This window comes from Rutilus rutilus (genome assembly GCF_951802725.1).
Source record: "Rutilus rutilus genome assembly, chromosome: 11".
In the NCBI taxonomy this organism is placed as follows: domain Eukaryota; kingdom Metazoa; phylum Chordata; class Actinopteri; order Cypriniformes; family Leuciscidae; genus Rutilus; species Rutilus rutilus.
In genome coordinates this window covers 10,327,476-10,349,998 of record NC_140216.1, presented here as the reverse complement: position 1 = coordinate 10,349,998, position 22,523 = coordinate 10,327,476, and the positions used below count along the sequence as shown (strand labels likewise).

Genomic DNA, 22,523 nt, shown 5'->3' with positions numbered 1-22,523 from the left:
TCTAATTTATAAAAATATCATAAAGTGTGTGACGCAAGCACTATTTTCCAGGATTCCTGAAACCATACGATAGCCATCTGGTATTATTTGAAACATGTAGGCTTCCATTTTATGAAAGAGAACAGTGTTGAATTTTTTTTTTTTAAACCATCAAAAATCATATGGGTTTAGTGATAACATTTTCATTTTTTGGGTAAATATTTATAACAAATTACATTGTTTTTCTAGTGACCTTGTTGTATTTCTTACATTTTTTACTTTATAGACAAAAGACTGGTGGAATAGATTTAGAGGATATTGCTTTAGACATTTATAGCAGGTGTCAGAATTAGTTCAGATTATTTCAGGTTTAGAGTAACATGAGCTACTATTTGTGTTCCATATATCTCTTTAGGGGTGCAGCAGCACTTTACCATTAAACAATTTTTCGGGCGTCCCATGTCCTCACTCGCTGCTCTAGCTTTGGCACTAGAATAGAGACTCAAGTGGAGTTGGCTGAGAATTATGGGCGTCACTTCAAACTGAAAAAGAAAGGTCACTATTTCGGCTGGAAAACTTTCACCACTTTTCCCTTCATTTCACTGAACCTTTTTTATGCTTGCTAAGGTAAACATTAATATTGGTCATAATAATTACAATTAAACAAACCCCTTGAATGCATGAATTGGTACCTAAACTTAGATGTTTGAGAGTTGTGCTATTATGTTTCTAAGCAATTACATAAAAAAAAAAAAAAAATCCCATAGACTTTACTAATTCTTTTTTCAGTCTGTCATTTAGATTGCACCCAGTCTACCAACTGCCTGTTGTCCAACACACAAAATCCCATTAATATTTATCAGGGAAGCCAAAAGACACCATCTGGCACATGGTGTGAAATGAGGGTTGAAGAGCATGCCTTTAAACCACCAACAGACCCTTGAGTTTCTTCACACTAAAGCTTTTGAGTCCCTAGAAAACAAATGACACTTAATGTATCCCTGAACTGAACACTCAGCTATTAGCAATCAGGTTTGTATGAATGCAATTAATTTGTAGTGATAGACCGTGTTTAGTATTATTTATATATTATTAGTATGTATTAATGTTTTGAAATAGCTTTTATTTTTATATTTAAATGTTAATTTTTTCATATTTCTAATTCATTCATTTTAGTACTTCATCTTAAACTTATTTTTGGTTTGTTGCCAGGACAATACTGTCAATCTTTTTGAAGTTAAAGTCATTTAATATTCATATTTTGTATTTTTAAATATTTCCATTATATTTTTATTAGTGTTTATTTTAATAATGTAACATTATTGTTTGCAATGATTCTGCTTAAGGAACATCTCTCCTTACGTTTCTTAAACATGCCCAGATAATGCACAAAAGTAAAACTGACAGATATGAGAGCCAAAACTATATATATGTCACAACACGGCTGTTTGTTGCAACTCATAATACACATTTAAGTTGTTTTCCCGACTGCAGACGGATAGAGGAATATTTTTAGTTGAGAAATTGTTCTGAGTTGCCCATAAAGCAAGTCACCTCATTCTCACAACACTCTCAGATCACTGTCCTCATTTAAACCAAATATTTTTGTGTAAAGTATATAGGTACACAAGCAAATATATATATATATATCCGGAAGGTGCGAGTACGGGGAAACCACAATATGCTACAATTAGCTTTAAATATTTATTTCCACCACCCAGTGAGACTTATAAACGTGGAATTGTGTTGCTTGGCCTGGGGCTTTCAAAGGAGGGCGTACTCTTTAACATTTGACTTAATCTGGGATGAAAACACCAATAGAAGGTTAATGTACCTTGCAGTAGTTTTAGTTTCTAGATTTTTTCTTTGACAGCTTTTGCTTTGTGTTTGTAAGTAGGCTTCAAACAAACATTCAACCAAATGCATGTTAGCTGTGTAATCTTCCATAAAATGTGTACAAATGCCTAGAAATTAGCATTCTTAGTCACTATTATACACCCACAGAATTAGCTTGATTTGTATCTGCTTGACTTTTGCCAACAAGTGCCTTATTTGTTGATTTATATTTATTGAATTCTACGCAACCCCTGCTGTAGTTGGTTGTTTAAGCATGACTAACAGAATCCTGCCCCAGATATCAGACCCAAATCTGTCCCGTTCTGACAATGGGTTGCTTTCATACAACTGCCTCTGTGTTGTTTTCAAGGAATCTGACCAAACGACTAGGAGATGATACTGGTGTGTTAGGGCGTCTTCTCAAAGTCTCAGAAGATGATGAGGGATTTTTCCTCAGCTCTGCTCCCCTCCCCTCCTGATCATCTGGTTAATTTTAGAGCGCCCTGCAGTGCACAACCTCAAGTCATTAATGCCAGGAAGCTAAAGACATGTTTATTTCCTTGGCTTTGATGGAGTTCTGTATCTATCAGTGTTTACAAGTCCCTTGAAGCATCTATAAATCTTCTGTACATAAAAAACACTGAAGTACAACGCGAAGTAATACTCTCCCCCCTGCTTGAAAGCTTCATCAATACTAATAACAATAGTGTGAGGGGTTGAGAAGCACGCAGGGTTTATTCTGCAGGTGTCATGATGTTTTAAGATAGCTCTCATTCTTTCAGACACAGCCTTCCATATAGATGGAAGAAAATGAGATTCTCAAGGTGTATTTTCTTTTACTAACTTTACAATGTCCACTTAAGGCACACTTAAACAAATCAATATGTCACTGCATTATATACACAATAGCAAATCAAGCAGCTTTTGTTTTCAAGAAATACAGCACAAGTACAGTTTTCAAGCAAGACTTATGACATTGTTTTTTTATATGAACATAGACAAAGAAGTTAAAAAGTACTTGGACACTTTGTGTTTGTACTTTTGGGGCATTGTATATTCCAAAATCCCATGATTTTCAAAACACTTGCACACAATCTCCACCCAAGCCTACACACTATGTCTTATTTGTGCGTATTATTGTGTCAAATTATTGTTTATATTTCTAATAAGATATGGTATATTCTATATCGCTCTTATCCTGTTATCTTATCCTAAACTTCGTCAATCAAATTTTCAAGATGTAGATGTGTGCAAAAGATAGAGCCTCCAGTGACTAATGTTGTGTGTTGAATGTCAAATGTTGCTATAAAACGTGTTACAGTAAAGCATATACTGATTCAGTGTGTTGCATCCCATCTACTAAGTTTCTACTATCATGTTGGTCACACAAGGTCACATGGTGCTAACAAGTACAAATCCTGTGAAACACAAATTCACGATAAAAGAGTTTGCAGAAGCAAGCTAAAATTGCATGGTTGCTTCAGCAAATGCGTTTTTATCTGACGTTTGCTTTGCTAACGCTATCGGTTAGGTTCAGGGTCGGGTGGAACGTAATTTTCTAACGCGATGGTACGTTAACCTTTTAGTGCCACTCTTTCATTTTATTTCCGGACTGCCATTATACGTAAAACAGTCAACATAATAAAACGTTGCCAATCTGTTTTGGATAAATCTGAACTTTTAGTGCCACTCACTGGACATTTAACTTTGAAACCTGCAAGAGACAACATAATATTTTGAAGAAATGTTGCCACAGGCACTTTATGGATTCAGTTATTTTACTTGTTAATAGAACCATATGACACAGTGTACTTTCTCTCTCTATATGTGTGTGTGTGTGTGTGATATAAGACCCCGTGGTGCTTAAATGTTGAGGTGACATTAGATCATGCAAATAATAGCATCTATTGTTTCTTCTTAATCAATAGCAGTGTTTATGTGCTCATGCCTCTGTTATTTATATCCATTCTGGATCTCAATATGGCTACTGTTCACAGGATGTGATATAAAATTAATTAAATAATAATATATACAGTATAAATGATATAATGTGTTTATAGATAAAAACAGTTACGGCCTTTAGTCCATGTCTGTTAGCTTTGATGCTATCTCTATGCTAATGCGATATATTTGTAGTCTATCTTCATTGTTCATCTGCAATCTACCCATAAACACAGCCCATAAACACAGTCCTTTCTCTCGTCATCTCACCTTCTTTGACTTTTACCCAGTTTTTTAAGTCTAGTTTTTCCAGAGTTGTACTTGGAAGACTATTTGTCTGTTTTCAGAATCTGTAAGCAGAGCGTGACCCTGAGCAGAGTCTTTCTCTCTCTTTATCACATCTGATCATTCATTAGTGACAACATCTCCGGGCAACAATTCGTTTTGACCAAAACAATGTCAATTACAATGTCACGACAAATACAGCACAAGATTATACTGCACAGATCATTGTGCGGCTGAATCTGGATCATTCACATAATGTATTTTTATAAAATCAAAAGTTCAGAACACATCCTCATAACATGATTTTTATGAAGCAATTTCAAAGTCTAGGAGTTGGGAATGCTGTGCAATTTAATCTAAGGTTTTGTGGTCAAAACTTCCAAGAAAGGCAAAGAAAGAGACATATAAAGTAACCCAAAAACATGTAAATATTATAGCGAATATCCTTCCACTGTGGTTAAATCAAACACAAGCCGGATACAGACATTCTGAAAGGGATTTGAGTTCAGTGGTATTTTTACTCTTTAACACCACATAAGGCTGTTGTGGACAGCAATGAGTCCCATCCAAGCCTCAAAGCTTAAGCTCTTGAGTTACTCGTATTCACATAAACTTTCTAACATAGACTGAGTTCCCTCTGATTTTCAGTGCATTTAAATGTTTTGATGCTTTAATTATGTCCTGTCCCAACTTACGCATTGCTATTTTTGACCACAACTCACTATTAAAGCCAGTCATGTGAAAACAGTTGCTGTGCTCAATGGTAAAATATTTGCAATTGTATGCTCATGCTATCCATGCTCATGTTATTTGAAAGCCATGGATGCACAACCTGTGCATGATACTATGGATGAAACATGCTTTGTTCTTTCCATTATGTAATTACATTAATCAAACCGAGTTCAAAACAAAGTAAACCTGGAGAATGTTTCTTCCAAATCAGTGTAAATGTCTGGTTCTTTTAGTAGTTTCTTTAACTCCTAAAACACAATTATGTAGTTTACTGTTACTAAGCCTGTAGGGCTTTTACGATACATTCATTACTTCCTTTCTGTGAACAGTTGTGTTATACTGCAGCTGCACAGGTTCTTACCCCAGGTTTCACAGCCATCATTTAACCTTTGACCCCACTGACAAAATGCAGACTTGTCATATCTTGCCGAAAGTATATTTCAAACTGAAGAATGTGTGAGTGGAGCTTGTTTAAGTAACCCAAGTCAAGAGTACCCTGGTGAAAAAGAAAACACTTTAGCTTACTTTTAAAAAGAGTACATATTATGGAAATATTTATATGTATTTAGTGAGTAAATACACTGTGAAAATTTTCTCAGCATTCCATTTGTCAGATATCATAATTTTTCCTAAAACAAGACAAACCCTGTTGAATATGGCCACACAAAGACACTATCCCTGGTTTTAAGAAGTTGAAATGACTGCAAACAATAGCAGTGGAGGTTTTGTAATCAACTGTCACAGTCAATCCATTTTTTCCCTTCGCATTTCCGTTAAAGGGTTAGTTCACCCAAAAATGAAAATATTGTTATCACTTACTCTCCCTCATGTTGTTCCAAATCAGTATGAGTTTCTTCTGTTGAACACAAAATAAGATATTTAAAAGAATGTTGGGAACCAGACAGTTAACGGTAGCCATTTTTTTCCTACTATTGAAGTCAATGGCTACCGTCAACTATTTGATTACCAACATTCTTCAAAATCTATTATTTTGTATTCAACAGAAGAAACTCTTACAGGTTTGGAACAACTTGAGGGAGAGTAAATAATAACAACATTTTTAGTTTTGGGTGAACTATCCCTTTAAGCTTCTAACCAACTTGATTTTGTCACATGAATCAGAAGCTGTAAATGTGAGTTGCGTCTTGAGCCGTCTAATTTGTTTGACAGGATGGCAGGCAAAGACGCCACCTGGATTACCGCTGACATGAACGACTGACTGAGACAACAGAAGAAGAACATCAGCATTTTAGTTGACTGAAGGTACTGTGAAGATCATCACAATTCAGTACGAAAACTGAATTACATCAGAAGGGCCTAGTAATGATTCAGACGTATTGACTTTATTAGTGAAATTAGAAAATAAGTAGAGTATCTGGAATCTGTCGTATCAAGTATGTGCCCTGAGCAAAATTTGATTTTAAAATAAGTTACAAATCAAACACAGTCACCTCATTGTGTGTGTGTGTGTGTGGCCCAGGTAAACTCAATGTAATGGGGACATAATGTTCAAAATCCTTGTCCTTGTAGGGACATTTTTTGGTCCCCGTGAGGAAAACAGCTTATAAATCATAAGCGTAAGTGATGTTTTTTGAAAATGTTTAAAAATGCAGAACATTTTCTGTGATGGGTAGGGTTAGTGTTGGGGAATAGAATATATAGTTTGTACAGTATAAAGGTCATTATGTCTATGGAAAGTCCTCATAAAACATGAAAACCCAATATGTGTATGTGTGTGTGTGTGTGTGTTACTTTAACAAGCTCATAATGAAAAAGAGCAGTTCTGTCTATGCTAATGGACATGGTGTGATTCTGATAGAGAGCAGACACAGATGTTTTCTGAAAACAGACCCTACATGGTGTTATATAAGGACAAACGGTCAAATTAGTTTTTGCTCCCAAAAATAAATAATTTTCACCATTATCATTTTCTTACTGGCATGCTGTTTACCAAGCCTGTATGACTTTCTTTGTTCATTAAAACACAAAAGAAAATGATTAGCAAAGTTATAAGCTGCTTTATATAAAGCTGGCTTGTCACAATTGGTCACATAATTTCACTGAATCATTCTTCGACATATCAACTTTTGTGTTCCTCGGGGGAAAAAAAAGTCATACAGGTTTGGAACGACATGAGGATGAGTAAATGATGACAGAACCTTCATTTTCATCAAACTAACCATCAGACGAACATCAGCTAAACCTTGTTAATTAACATGAGTGCAGGAAATGGTTATTCATGCAGTAAACGCAGTTGGGACAAATAATGCTGCTTGGACAAGCGAGGCTTCTGATGTTATATGGTGCAGCGATCTCCCATACTGCTTTAATGATTTACTCAACTTACCTTCTGCATTAGGATAAACGCATCATGAGTACTTTACTGTAATCTCACTGTAACACACAAGCTCTCCTCTGACACATGCAGCCACTGTGCCGCTATCACTGAAATATAATCCAGTCAATACAATCTGCTATCTGTGGCCTTGAGAATTGCAGACATTTACATCAGACACCTTTCAAGCCTGGTCATACGCCTCCTATTTGCTAAAGAATATGTGAATATTTAAAACAATCCAATTAAAATCACCAAGGCAGAAATAGAGAAAATAGCACAGAGTTTAAGTTTTTGAGTGTTTATTTGAGTCTATTAAGATGAAGCAGGGTATAATAGCAAACGCGAGTGTGCTTTTTTACAGTGACAAACTCTTTACATTGACGTTCACAGGTAAGCAAACTAAGCGCTGGCTAGGCTAGAGAAAACTGCAGACTTCAGCACAATGACCTACTTCATTAACAGAACTAGCATGAAAGCACTAGCAAGACTGATGACATAGTGTCTTAGCATCAAGTGAAAAGCTGTGGTCCGTTCCATTTTGAGGACTCACAATTCATTTTTCTGTGCATTTCACATTTGTAACGCTAAAGTCATACAGGTTTGGAACAACATGATGGTGAGCAAATGATGACAGAATCTTTATTTTTGAGCGGACTATCGTTTTAAAAGCAGGTTTTCAGTGTAAAAAATACTTTTATCCCAGCTCCCATTTGGTGAAAAGCGAAAAAGTGTCTGTCAAGAAGGGTTTGGTGGTGTCTCCTTGCTGCTAATATGCTTAATCATGGAGGAAATGGCTGCACCAGACCACATTACATTCAGACACAATGGCTTTGTATTGGGCCCTTTTCTATTCTGCCTGCTATCTGCTAGATGTGAGCTAAAAACACAAAACCCTGTCAAAACCCATTTCAAAATATCTTGAAACAACCATTTTAGTTCAGAAAACAGGTCGACATTGGCAAGGGATTCTTGAAAAAGCGTTTGGCGGGTTCTTTCATTTGCAGCTCCAAATAATAAAGGGAATTCTCTGCTCTATGTGGTCTGTGGAACACTGGCCAGTCTGAGAACAAATCCAATTATGAGGTCACTGGTGTATGGGGATTAATTGGAGTATGCTCAAGAGTCTTATTAAAATAAACATTCAAAATGTTACCAATTTTTATTCTCTGTATGAAAGAATTTCTGTCCACTGACACAGATTATCCTGCTGTTCTGTAACTCTCTTTGGCACTGGGCTTGATTGAAGCACTTTTAACAGAAACTTCAAAGGAGGAAGGATGTGCACGCTCCCTACGCTAGTCACAGAATTCAAAGGGATTAGTCGGAGTGCTGCTCGTGGGATAATGAAAAATGGAATATCTTGGGCACCACAGCCTGTCGCAATGGAATTATTAATTACTGCACCCAACCTCTGAAACGAGTTCTAGAGTGCAGCTTCTCACCATGTTTTGTCTTAAACAGGTGGGAAGTTTGAACACAAATAGTATAAACCTGCTGGGATTTTTCACAAATTTTTGATTACAAAATCGCAACTGCAGAAAGCGGATTTGGCACAGATAGAGGAAACCTACGGAAGCATATTGCATTCACTTGAGGAAAAAAAATCTACTCTGTTTTTCTGAATTAATGACTTAATTATCTCAGAATTACGAGATAATTTTCATGAAAAAAAATTTTTTTGCTCTGTTTTTCTGAATTAATGACTTAATTATCTCAGAATTCTGAGATAATTAAGTCATTAATTCAGAAAAACAGAGCAATTTTTTTTTAATGAAAAATTATCTCATAATTCTGAGATAATTAAGTCGTTAATTCAGAAAAACAGAACAAAATATTTTTTTATGAAAAATTATCTCAGAATTCTGAGATAATTAAGTCATTAATTCAGAAAAACAGAGCAGATATTTTTATTTCAAGAAAAAATTATCTCAGAATTCTGAGATAATTAAGTCATTAATTCAGAAAAACAGAGCAAAAAAAAATTTTCTCATGAAAATTATCTCGTAATTCTGAGATAATTAAGTCATTAATTCAGAAAAACAGAGTAGATTTTTTTTTTCCTCAAGTGAATGCAATACGCTTCCGTAGAAACCAGCTTTGGTGGTCTGTCAAGATATTCAGAAGTGGAGATTTCATCCTTGTCAAAAACATAAGAAACTAAGATGGTTAATAATGATTTTGGTTTTAGTCTATGATCATTTCATGTGACTTATTAGGGGAAGAAGTCATTTAAGATATCTGAATGAATGGGCGGCTTTGTTACTGTGTAGTTAAGTTTGAATACTTAAGCAATCTTCATTAGTTTGTTATATTTAGTGTCTTATCTAGTTCAAATAGAACTGAAAGATTCTGCATGTGGAAAATCAAGGTCAAGCAACACTTTTTTGTATTACAAAGGCCTGTGAGAACTGTCTTGCTAAGGAAAAGCAGTCTTATCGTGAGCTGATATATCTACATGGGAACCATCAACTGCGGATCTTAATAACTCACTCAGAGTGATAATCAATTTTATGCCCCATTACCCACCATGCTTTGATGCCATCCTACAGTGCATTTGGCACTCTGGGATCACTGCTGATGACAGGGAGTATTTCTACAGTATGTTTATATGTGTTTATACGTACACTTATAATCTCTGACTCCCATGCAGGCATTCACATTCACATTGAAACATTAAATGAAAGCTGTTTTATACTGTATCTAGCATTATTGACTTTACCTTTGATATAAGTTTACAGTAGTTTTTACAGTGCAAGTTATAGACATGTTTGTGTGTTTATGCATTTTTAGCTTCGATTTAAGCTGTTAGTGTCCATTTGCTTCTATAAATTCAAGGCAGCATGCTTGCAAATTAGTTTGCAGCAAAAAAAAAAAAAGTCACACACACGCATAGTCACACGTCTTATGACTCGTCCTGCATATTGTGTAAGCATCGCAAGCTATTAAAGGAGTATGACGCAAACTCTTTTCGAACCTGTTTTGACTGCTAAAATGAGATTAAAAATGAGGTTGTGTGTGGAAAATCCCACACTGGGTCCTGATGAATGTTTAGTTTGGACCACACACACAGAGTTTCTACTAAACAACAGGCTGACATCACTGCCAGAGAGGATTTCACTCAAAACAAAAGCACACCCATTCTCCTTTCTTCTTCAACTATAATTCTGTTGGGGACTGAGATGCTTTCTTCCCTCTTTAGAGGTTACTGAAGGCCAGCATGTGGTTCTTCTTGTTCAGAATGTTCAGTTTTCTGATGTGATAGGGACAGCGAGACATTTGATCAGTGAACAAGGACACAAAATCTCAAAAACAAAGTTTCTCACCCTCTTCTCCTTTTTTCCTTCAGTGTCAGTATATGCATGAATAGTTTATAGAAGTGATACCAATTAAAGGGGATGTGTTTCATTTCAATTTATATTTCAATCTACGAGTGGCTTACGGTGTTCATTCTCAGTGATTACATTTTTGAGTCATTGAATTGTTCATATTGCTTTTTTCCCCAGCTAACAATTTTGTGTTGTAAAAAGTTATGAAAATGTTGCTTATAAAAAGCTCTGGGAACATACCCGAATGTCCATCTAAAATAATAATAGTAATAATAATACTAATGATTTAAGGATTTTTTGCCCTTGGTTGTTTGAATGTTAGATTAGGAAAAGTTAAAAGAACATTTAAGTATGTTCATTTTCTCATTATGCAAATTAAGCACACAAAAAAATGTGTAGGATTTTCTCAATTTTCACTCAGAAATTGCAAGTAAATTTCACTAATAATTACAAAGAACAGCAAGTAACACTGAATTAAACATGACATTTTTAGGGGGGGGAATTTTTTTGTAGATCATCATAATCTTTGTTTGGTAACACTTTGAGCCCTATCTTGCACCCAGCGCAATTGACTTTGTACACCGACGCATGTATCATTCCTATTTTGCACCCGATGCAAAGCGGACTTTTCCCTCGGCAGACGCATGTCAGTAAATTAGGGAATGAACTTGCGCTCCCGGGGGAGGTTCAGCGAAAAGAGGATGCGTGTTCCGGCGCAAACGTTCCCTGGTGCTATTTTGCAGTTCCAGAAACACAATTCCACCACAGACCAGGAAAAACCTAGTCAAAAGTCAGTGGTGCGCCTGGCAAATCCGCCGTTATAATAGCAGTCCGCCATGGAACAAACACGCCTGCTCTTAAAGGGAATGTGAGATGATGCTCTGATTGGTTTATTTCACGTTACGCCCAAACCACACCTATGAGTAATGTAGTTACTTCAGACCAACCCATTTTAGAATTGAGTCGAGCGCAAGAGTCATTTATCCCGCCGGTATAATAGCAACAGCGTTTCTCGTTTGATACTTGCATTTCAGATCGTTAAAATAGGGCCCATAATTTCAATAGTCCACTTTAGACATTCTAGACGTTCTGTCATGAAACTCTAGATGTCGCAGGCTGATAGGTCCTTAACTCAATCCACTTGTAATCACATCATTCTCTATAGGGCACAGTTGATTGGTTCCTGTTGTATCAGTAGCCAATGAGCTCGCTGCTCAACCTTCAAATACTTGGTCATCATGTACTGTAGCAGTTGCAGCAAGCTTTCAGAAACCCTCCACCTTCCCCAGCTCCACCTGCATAGATCTGCTACGGATAATTCGCGTACGCTATATTGTACAGCAGCAGCATTTTGTGTATGTATTGGCAGTAGCAAGTCCCGTATTTGCTCTACAACAGCAGCAGGAATAACCAACAGCAGCAGCAGAATAGTAGATCTATTCCACCAAGACCAAACATATCAACATTGTCATATCCATTACCATACCAAACACTCCGAGAGTTGACTGCATGTCAACTACCATTCATCAGAGTATAAGTAGACTGTCTGCTTAATAATATTTTGTTTGTATCTTTGAGAGAACCTTTAAAGATAAATCGATAGATGTAATATAAGTATCAACTAAACAAACAGAATAGATACAAAGTATTTGTCCAAATACAAATATTTGCACATTTGAACAAATGATTTCTTCTCTAATTTTCCATGCAGCACAGCAGCACCGACAGGTGTATTATCACAAGAAACGTCTATAGCTCAGCCCTTCTTTTCAATTCCTGCTTCCTTTTTTGGACCCTCCCCCATTCCCACTTGAACTGCAGCCTGGTTCACTGGGTTAACCGATCTGTCAGAGTTATGTCCAGTGTTAATCATCATTCACGTGACCATGGAGAGAAATCTAACATATTGGATTTCTCACCATGAGACCTGCTTCCCCAGCGCATGACTTGATTCCTGCAGCTCAGGCACTGATGGGATGAGGAGGACTCATTCTCCATAATCCAACATCCATCTATCAATCTCTACCATCACTAATGGCTCAAGTACCTTGTGAGTCTTCTTGTACTCAACGGTTGAACAGTTTGTTGCGCACAAGGTGGAGCTCAGCTACAAGAACACTTATTTTTCTCTAAATATTTAAACTGATACAGATCGTTGAACACACGTACGGAACACCGCCAACCCCTCTCTGTTGTGCATTCTGCCCAGTCATGCATGAGGAGAGAGACTGGTATGCTGGAATGCATTCAGATTCAGCTCTTCTGAATAAACGGCTCGATGAATGAGTAAAGCTATGCATGAAGACAATCCAAAGAAGAGTGTCAATGTACCATGCTCAATACGGCATGGCATTCAAACATTAATTTTCACATGTGCTTTAAATGAAGTCATATATAATATTTTGTAATCACATTCATTAATGTTCATCAGTTTTACTCTAGGGGAAGTTGTGGCCTAATGGTTAGAGAGTCAGACTGGTTACCCGAAGGTTGTGGGTTCGATGCTCAATACTGGCAGGAAACAACTGAATTGTCCTTGAGCAAGACACCTAACCCTGAATCGCTCCCCAGGCGTCACAGTGAATGGCTGCCCACTTCTCTGGGTGTGTGTGTTCATTACTCACTGCTCCTAATGTGTGTGCACTAGTTTGGATGGGTTAAACGCATAGGACAAATTCTGAGTATGGGTTGCCATACTTGGCCTCATGTCACTTCACTTCATTATACTGAGTACTAATACTAATAAAGAATTGTGAATTCTTTATGCTTTACCTATTGTTCATGTTTAAGGCATTGTTACAACGGGACTTACACATTCTGACTAGCAACTTATATGTGAACAATATTTGTGCACTTTTGTCATTTTGTGCAGTTTCAGTTGTAATACGTTTATGTTGTGTATATATCCTATTAATCTCATAATTTAGGCTTACATGGTGCATTTGGGTGAGTTAATTAACCTGCTAGCAAACGCTTCGGTTTACTGGTGTTCATTCAGTCATCATACAGGACAATCCTCGACAATATTAATCATATTCTTTCTCGATTTTTGTCTACAGTATATGTTTTTATTAAAATAATTTAATTTATCACCATGATGGGCATCATCTTCTTTGTTTTCTTTGTTATCTTTGGCATTCAAACATTAATTTTCACATGTGCTATTAACATGTAAACGCGAGACAACAGTAAATAAAAAAAATTCTATTCCCATTTCCTCCAATAGCCAAAGAAAAAGAAAAATCCATGATAGTGTTTCCACGACTTTCCAAAAGAGCGAATATATAGATGTATAGAGATAGGCTATAGAGATTGATTACAGCAGTCACATGAGAGAGAGATGCCAAATTTTCCATCAGATTTCCATAGATCTGTGATGTTGATAACTGTGGAAACGCATCATCAAAGTATGTGAAAAGGGTCCATTGAAGTATTTTTTCATAACACGCTGAGAAAGGGGACATCTTAGTATTTGGACTTAGTATGCAGGAAGCACACACAAATGACATTATTGCTAATAGGCTAATTTCCTCATTCCATTTTCTCTACTCAGATATTTTGATGTAGGAGTCTTTGCGTCACATGAAAAGTGAAGTGCCTTACAAAGCAAGCAAGGTTGGTGAAATGTTCCACTTGAGGACAGGAATCTCGTTTTTTTATTAAGGCACGACCGAGACAAGGATGAAAGGGATGTTTTTGACAGGAGATTTGTTCATATCTGTAAACAGCAGCTCTTTTCAATGTGCACTTTTGATTTCATTTTCTGTTCTGTGTCTCAGCGCTGTGGCATTCCCCTGTAATTTTAAATGACAGAGAACTGACTGTCTGCCGTAAACACTCAAAGTCACAGAACCGAGCTGGTGCACATTAGTACGCACAGGAAAATGACAGGTTGCACACAACAGAAAGTCTGAACGCTTAATAATAGAGCCGTGATTGCAGGGAATTTAAGGAAAACAAGCTATGGTGGAAGTATGACAAGTTTACAGCATTTTCCATTTCAGTAACACTCCCAAACCTTCCCAGCCATTGAACCAACAAACTGGAACACAGGAAGAGACACCTGGATCTCTTTCCCACCCATTCTGACAAAAGCACAACATTTCCCACACTAACAGAGGTAACTTTTTATTTTTTGCATGTTACATGATGCACTAACTATAGTAATAACAGCAAATAATGCATAATTACAAGTAACTAACCCTAATCCAAACCCAAACACTAACCCTAACGTATATGTAGTTAATTAATATTTCTCAGTACTTATTTGTGTAATTACACTTCAACAACGTCACCTTAAAATAGAGTGTAGCTGTAACAGAAAGCTACCAAAAAGTAGAGTGGCATTACCATGGTTTGTTGGAAATTCTAGACACTAGAAATTAATAATTGATTTTTTATTTAGTTAGTTTATTTTTTAATTTATTTTTTATAATGCTATATAATATATTATTATTAATTTTAAGAGATGGATAGATGCCCAATATGCAGGTAGGCCTACTACTAGTTTTTTTTTTTTTTTCATGGTATGATGATACATGCACCAAGATGAAGGGAATATTTTGAAGTATACTTTTAAGTTCCATGTAAATAGCAATCATTCCGTACTATATCAAAGTACCATGCAATTACCATCTGATACCTTTACGGTGCCATCACAGTAGTATCTCACATTAGTAATCGATCAGTGTCGATTTTTCAGGGACAGATTATTACATTTTTACTTTGATCCCCCAATCTTAAATTAGTAGTTTAGCATAATGCAGTATATATACATACACATACACTGAAATAAATGTACAGAAAAATTTGGTATACATACCGCATTAAATAAGCTTACTCATCAAATACAATCTAAACAAATAAAGCACCACCAGACAACTTAGTCTGAGTATCTCAGAGTATACAGCTTTTCCTACCTGTTTTGTATTTATCCACATGTCTAAAGTGCCAGATTGACTTGACTCTGCTAGTGTGGTGACTGCTGGTAAGGTTGGCCTGGGTTTTCTTCTTGCTGTTGGAGTTCCCCATGGCATTGATCTCAGACCCCACCAGCTCTACAGTCCCCAAACCCCCCGGAGTTCCACATATGCTTCCTTGCTCTCTCCCTCCTTCTCCCAATGCCTGTATATTCCTCTTCCCGCTTAGCGCTCCAGCTGCCGCATCAGGGACAGATATGTCCCACTCTCTGCTGTGCTTGTGATCCCGTGTGTGTGTGCAGAGCGTGTGTGTACGAGACCCTCCCTCCTCGCCTCTGTTTTTCAGACCACACCGCTTTCAGCGATGATCAGTCACAGCTCACTCCAGCCACTTGGAATGTGAGAAAGGAGGGATATGTGCTTGCTTCAGCCACTCATGCTTGCATACACACCCATACACACATTAAAGGACTCACACATTTGTAACGGATGCAGTTTAACTATCAGGATTCACATATTTGAGTATATTCTCTATTGTCTCTCACTCTTTCCTCTGTCTGTTTTATAGATCTCACCTTAGGCAGTTCATACCTCTTTTTGCACAGATGGCTGCTTTTATTTCCTTTGCCTTCATCCAATAAAACCCACTGACCCCATCCAAGAAATGTTTTCCTAATCCGTTGGTGGGTGAATCTTATGAAAGCTGTCAAGAATTGTCCGCAGAAAAATTGTAAAAAGAAATGTTTTGCAGAAAGGAAATTACGCTTATTTTTACGATAATTTAGATTGTTGGTATTGTGCCATTATTTTAATGACAAAGTAGCACATTTCCACCATGCTCTCAGTAGCCAAAATAAAATATTTGAAATGGGATACTTTTGTATTTAGCATATTTTTTGTATTTATTTGTTTTCTGTATATAGTGGGGAGATTTAGCTGTTTAAATAGTATTTCACGTTACCTTAAGGCCTATTTGCTCTTTGGTAGTATTTATTATACTGCCTTTAACTTATTATAATAATATTATTATAATTTGATTTAATTTAATATAATATAATATAATTACTGTTATTTATTTATTTATTGCACTGTGGGAATAACAATTTGTGCAGAATGTGCTGCTGAACTGAACTGTAAAAAATAAAACATAATAAAAATAATAAAACATAATAAAAACATTTTGTGTACATTTTTAATCAATTCAATTTTTGTTTTGTTTTTGTTGATTTTTGAGTAAAACTTGTCCTGGATTCATCCACCCACCGTCCCCACGGTTCTATATTGGAAATACATGACTTAGAGATCTTATATTCCACATATGTGGAAACATAGAGATTATATCTTTACCGCTGTACGCACATAATTCAAGTTTACACCAGACAAAAACAACTGTGCGAGCCTCAAACCTCATCCCATTTCAACCATGGATATGCCAAGAACCCTGCATATTTTATCTATTATTCTGTCTTCCACCAGCATCCCTTTCTCTGTCCTATTTCTGGTGCAGTCCTCGTGTCACACTCTTCTTGTGTTTCCAACTTTCTCTCCCCCAGCTTACTGTCTTTCACTCTGTCTTTTTATTTTTTTTGTTTCTCTCCTACCAGGTAACATAATATTTCATTCGACTCTAATCTATACCAAGAAGTGCATTAACGGTGGACAAGATAAGGCCCGTTTCTACTGCTCTAATTCTAACTACATTTCAAAATAAATGTTTAGAAGGAAATGTACAATTAACACATTATGTTTCATGAGGTTTGCTATGACAAAATATTGTCTTGAAGACAGAATTATTTTAGTTAATGAAAACAAACGAACGAAAACAAACAAACGATTACTCACCTGGGCAGTGTTACATGTTCACTTTTTGTGTTTCTTGGTTTTGTTATATGGACTTTTATTTAAAGTGTTCTTCTTGTTTCAGTGCTTCTCTTTTCCTGTTTAGTTCCTGTTTGCATTTGTTTCCTTAGTTTCTCTTGTTAGTCACCATAGTGTTTAATCTGTATATTACCTCATTTTCTGTTTAGGTTATACTCCTCCCTGTTTGGATTATTTTTTTGTTCATGTGGATTATTCAAATAAGATATTGCTGTGAATAGATCCCCGCCTTTCCTCGTCCCTGTGTCAACGTAACAGGCTAGGCTTGCTTGTTTGATTTTTAATAACAAATAAACAAAAGTCCCCTATTAAGGACCCCTATTAACGCCTTAAAGGGATACTTCACCTCTGGAAAGATGAATGTGTATTTAAAATGGGTCATTTATGTAGAAGAAATGTGAAATTATTTTTGAATTTGGAACTTTCTAGACTGAGAAAAGCCAGAAAATTTATTTTTGGCTTATGTGGATGAAAGACAACAACTCCCAGAATGCACTTGCTTCGCTGCCCTAGGAGGCCACTCCCAAGCCACGCCTACCGGTAAGAGAGCGCAGTTAAACAACAAAGCTAGGCTACTAGTGAGTCTCCGTGACGAGTCTGCCCGGGATTTCGAGATTGCCCAAAATGTCCGGGATTCGGCTTTTGCGTTCTACTGTCGCCATTCATTATATTTACTGTGGCGAGCAGGACGAGGCGGAGGGGCGCGGGAGAACTATGAGAGGCCGGTGGCGTGATTACTGATGAGACGCACCGGTCTCGTATCGCTCACGGAGGAGCGGGAATTTTCTTAGCAATGTTAAAACGCACATCAACCGATCACTTGTTTAGCGCTCATGTAAACACTACATTCAGATTCACCAATTCAGTTAGATTGAAACAAAAAGTGTGCATGTAAACAATGAATGGCGACTGCAGAAAGCAAAAGCCGAATCCCGGACATTTTGGACGATCTCGACGGCCGGACATGTCCGGGAAAAAGAGGATGGTAACCCGTAACCCCTACTACTCAGCTTTCTCCTACTACTCAGCTTTCTCCACAGAACAAGAGCCTGCTAGCTTAGCTTCCAAAAAAAGATGGCTGACACTGTGTACATTCTGTGAGTGAGATCCCACCCTCTATGGGCGGGTTGAAAACATGCGGGACAGCCCCTACTACTGGCTGTAGTCTTTAGCCTCTGGCCAAAAAATCCTCTGATGACGCAAAATGGCGATTTTTGCGTCATCAGAGGATTTTTTTCAGACAAAAAATACATAAATTTCTCATCTCAGGTGGATATGAGGGTGTAAAGCACGGTAATTCGAAAATACTACAGGTTTTCTACTAATACAAAGCTTAATGCTAAATCCTGAAGTATCCCTTTAAACTCAATTTTTCTATACATGGGGCGAGAGGTGTCAATCAATAGTTGGGGAAAATTGAAAATATAACTTTTATATTTATAACTATAAAAATATAACTTCTGATATTTTGTTGTAAATATAAAAGTTATGCGTAACTTTACTCGTTACTTGAAAAAAGTAATCTGATTACGTAACTCACGTTACTTGTAATTCAGCTGAGACTTTCATTTATTTGTTATCCCCAACACTGGTATCAATGATACTAAAATAACACTGCTTGAAGATGAAGAACATAAAGTATACAAATACGGTTATGGTGACTTTTAGTGCAAGGACATTTTGTTTTCCCTGTTAATTCTTTGGTAATTAAAGTCCCTGTGAAGGCAATTCTAAAAAAAAATTCTAAACACATTATAAATGTTAGAAATGTATTGCTAAAACATATTTACAAAGACTGTGAACTGTGAAGTACTGAATTGTGGAGTTAGACCGTTAAACAGTTTTTTACCGTTACAGTGTTCCGGATTTTTTTGGGCGGGGCTAAAACGGGGGATTGATGATGCACTGGAGTCCCTGAGCTCCTGGACACGCCCCTACTTGATGACGCACAGGAGCCACTGAGGCTGCCCCCTCCCCTATCAGTTCGCCGCTCAATAGGCCTATGTCACGAAAAAATTGAAGACCGGAAGTACGTCTTTTAGTAGGGATACAGCTCTTCCGGTTAGCTTTTTACAATGGCGGAGTCCGATAGATACCGCTGGACCAAATCTTTCTGCAACCTGCCTGAAGTCACATATGACGATGTGGTTCGGATGGTAAATGAAAACTCTCAAGTGGAAACGTCAAAACCGAGGAAAGGGTTCAAGTTCTTCTGGGAGAAATTCATTTTCAGTTACAGAGGTAAGTGTTTGAATTCCGTCGCCAGTAAGGTAAACGTTTCTATGGTAACAGCGAGTTGGACCAATCAGCAGATGTTGCTGCTATGCTTAGGATTGTAGGTAGTATAGTTTTTTTTTAATAAAAATAAAACACGGATAAAACATGTTTTTCTTAAAACAAGGTTGATTTCATACGAACTTATAGCTTCTACAGGAGCAAAAAACTTCGTTTCACAACCTCATAGCTCGTGGTCAGTCTACCTCGGATGGTTTAGACATTATGGCTGATAATCTAAATCCTTATCGAGAAATACTGTTGACTGGAAGTTCTGAATCCCTACTCCGCGTTCCGGAAGCAGGAAGTGTGACATAGGCCTATCGCGAGTTAAGGCCTCATTATACTTCTGCGTCAGACCTACGCCGGAGCCTATACGCCGTAGGCTACGTGTTGGTTTTAATTTATACTTATGTGTCGTTGTCCGCGTTGACGCGTACCTAGGGAGCGTGTGAAACCCCGAGGGAGGGGTTCTGGCAGACCAATCACAGCGCTTTTGTCCGCGTAGAATTGACGCGTTGTTACATTTTTGGAGAGGTGCACGTCAGGGTACGCCGTAGGGTACGCGCGCTACACACAGCCTACGACGTAGCTACGGCGGCAGTTCGACGCAGAAGCATAAAACAGGCTTTACAGTCAGTATTATTTACTTCGTCACGGAAATGCGTATTACCTGGATGCGATCACAGATCGGTGTCCTTATTTAAATTTCCGAACAACGATCATATCAACAAGAGGTGGATTCATTTTGTGAAAAGCCACCTTGATGGAGAGCTGAGGATCACCACCAACACCCGCCTCTGTAGTGATCATTTTACACAGGATAGTTTTATAAACTTTCGTAGGAGACAACTGGAATTCACTGATAATCCGCTGTTATTGGTGAATGGGGCCGAGCCGACTATCTCCCGCCTCGGCCTTCATCCTCCCGTCGCGCCGACAACTGGTGCCATCATCGGCAGTGTGTACCCGCGAGTGGGCGTGGTTTCAGCGCAGCCAGCGGACACGCCCCCAGCGTTTGAGAGCAGAGACCACTGCTCATTTTTTCAAGATTTTGATAGCTTATTTTATTTACTTGGCTGCTTTTTTTATCATTCAAATTTGGCTGGGTGGCTAATAACAAATTTTTTCTGTGGTGTGACAAACTCAGAACACACACTTAATTTTGACTTTACAGGGACTTTAAGATGATTTATTTATGTATTTTATTTTATAATTTTTTTAATTATTAATATTGTATATATATATATATATTTTTTTTTATGATGTAGCCCTATGTTTAAATGTAAAATATTTTGCATTTGTTTGTTACAAAGCTGTAACTTAAGCTAAGCTTATACAGGGCTTTCTTTTCTGCACTACGTAATGATCTGGAAGAAAAGGAATGCCCAATGGAGATTTTAGGAGGGGAACACAGTGCCTCTAGAATGTTCTTGACCTTTTCCAGGTACCAGTTGGGCCTCCCCTTCCCTTGTTTCCTCCCCTCCATCCTCCTCTCACTGTAATCAAGAGTCCTGGCTTTACAAATACCAAAAGCTTTACAAATCATTGTTAATCAAAAACAGACAGAAAACACAGGAGGCCCCAGCAAAAGCAGATGCAAACATAATGGAATCCTGGGAATTACGTTATCCTCTTGTAACTTGGCCGGGGAAACACTTGAATCATGCAGAAGAAAAGGGTTGTAACAAAAACTATGACGACTATTTCAATCTGAGTTCCATCGCCTACCTCATATCAGATTCATGGTTTATGCATTGCATTTCAAACTGATCTTTACATACATTTCTCTCCACTTTGAAACATTATCCATATTACATCATCTGCTATTCACACAAACAACTGAAGCAAAGATGCCACCAAAACTGGTTCTGCCGAACAATCATCATTCCACTTAAAAGATCCCCATATATCAGCACAAAGTTATTCAACATCACTCTCATGTCTGGCCATAGACCAGCTCCAGGATTAAAAAAAATTCCGTACCAGATTTGACTAAGACAAGTATACCTATAGGCCTACATTATACATCAGTTTACAGACACTTAGACGTAGTAATCTGAATACCGCAAGAAGCTTTCAGAGGGCATCATCACAGACTAATGGATAGTGATGCCTTATAAATCAATGCCGCCCTTTTTCGGCTCCGCATTAGGCTCTTTGTACAGACTCACTACATCGTTCTTCCCATGCGATCCAGCTCATCTGAATTCTGTTGATTCTTCCCTCTCTACCTGTGAATGTGCTCTGGGACACGTTATGATATTTCTGAGGCTTGTGATCTGAAGAGAGGAATTTCAACTGACAGTCAGAAATATAATGCCCTGAAGGTGTGGTGATATTAGCTTCCCACCTGCCGCCTGCTTCGTTCATCATTGCTCGAAGTGACAAAAGTGTGTCAGTTGTTTTCATGCCATACTTCGGTTCTTCTTAAAAGAAACTTTCTCTCAGCTAGAAACTTGTTTCCTGTTTTTCAGACTGTCATTGTTAATATACAAGGTTACTGAATGAACTGCTTTATTTAGACATTTGCCATAGTATAACAAAAATGAGGCTGTATTAAAATACATATTAGAACTTGATATTTTGGTAATACTTTACAATTAGGTTCAATTTCCATTAGGTTTAACATTACATTAGTTAACATGAACTACCAATGAAAAACACTTCTAAAGCATTTATTAAAGGTATTCAACATTAACTAATAAATTATTAAAACTAAATGTTGAATCTGTTATGATTTTTTAATGGACCTGAGCTAATATGAATAAATACTGAACAGTTGTTTGTTTATTAACTAACCTTAACAAAGATTAATACATATTTTAACTGCTCATTGATGTTGGTTAATGCATTAACTAATGTTAACTAATGTGACCTTATTGTAATTCATGAATAAAGTCTGATTTATACTGAGTGAGAAAATATTAAGTGTGATGTTTCTAATTGGCTTTAATATTGTCAGTGTAAGCCTATAAACAAAATATTAAAATGTGATCTGGAAAATGTTTACTT

General features: G+C 37.2%; 1 protein-coding gene across 6 annotated transcripts in view; it reads right to left on the bottom strand.

The window, feature by feature from the left end:
* nhsl3 (NHS like 3) overlaps positions 1-22,523 on the bottom strand; it is a 44,958-nt gene that overhangs the window by 9,609 nt on the left and 12,826 nt on the right. The window contains exon 1 of one of the 6 annotated variants that reach the window (XM_084423614.1): positions 15,357-15,698. The exons of the other annotated variants lie outside the window; for them this stretch is intronic. Coding sequence (XP_084279740.1) covers positions 15,357-15,468 — 112 coding nt within the window. The 5' untranslated portion in view covers positions 15,469-15,698. Of the gene's footprint in view, positions 1-15,356; positions 15,699-22,523 lie in introns of those variants that run through there. 6 annotated transcript variants of the gene reach the window in all.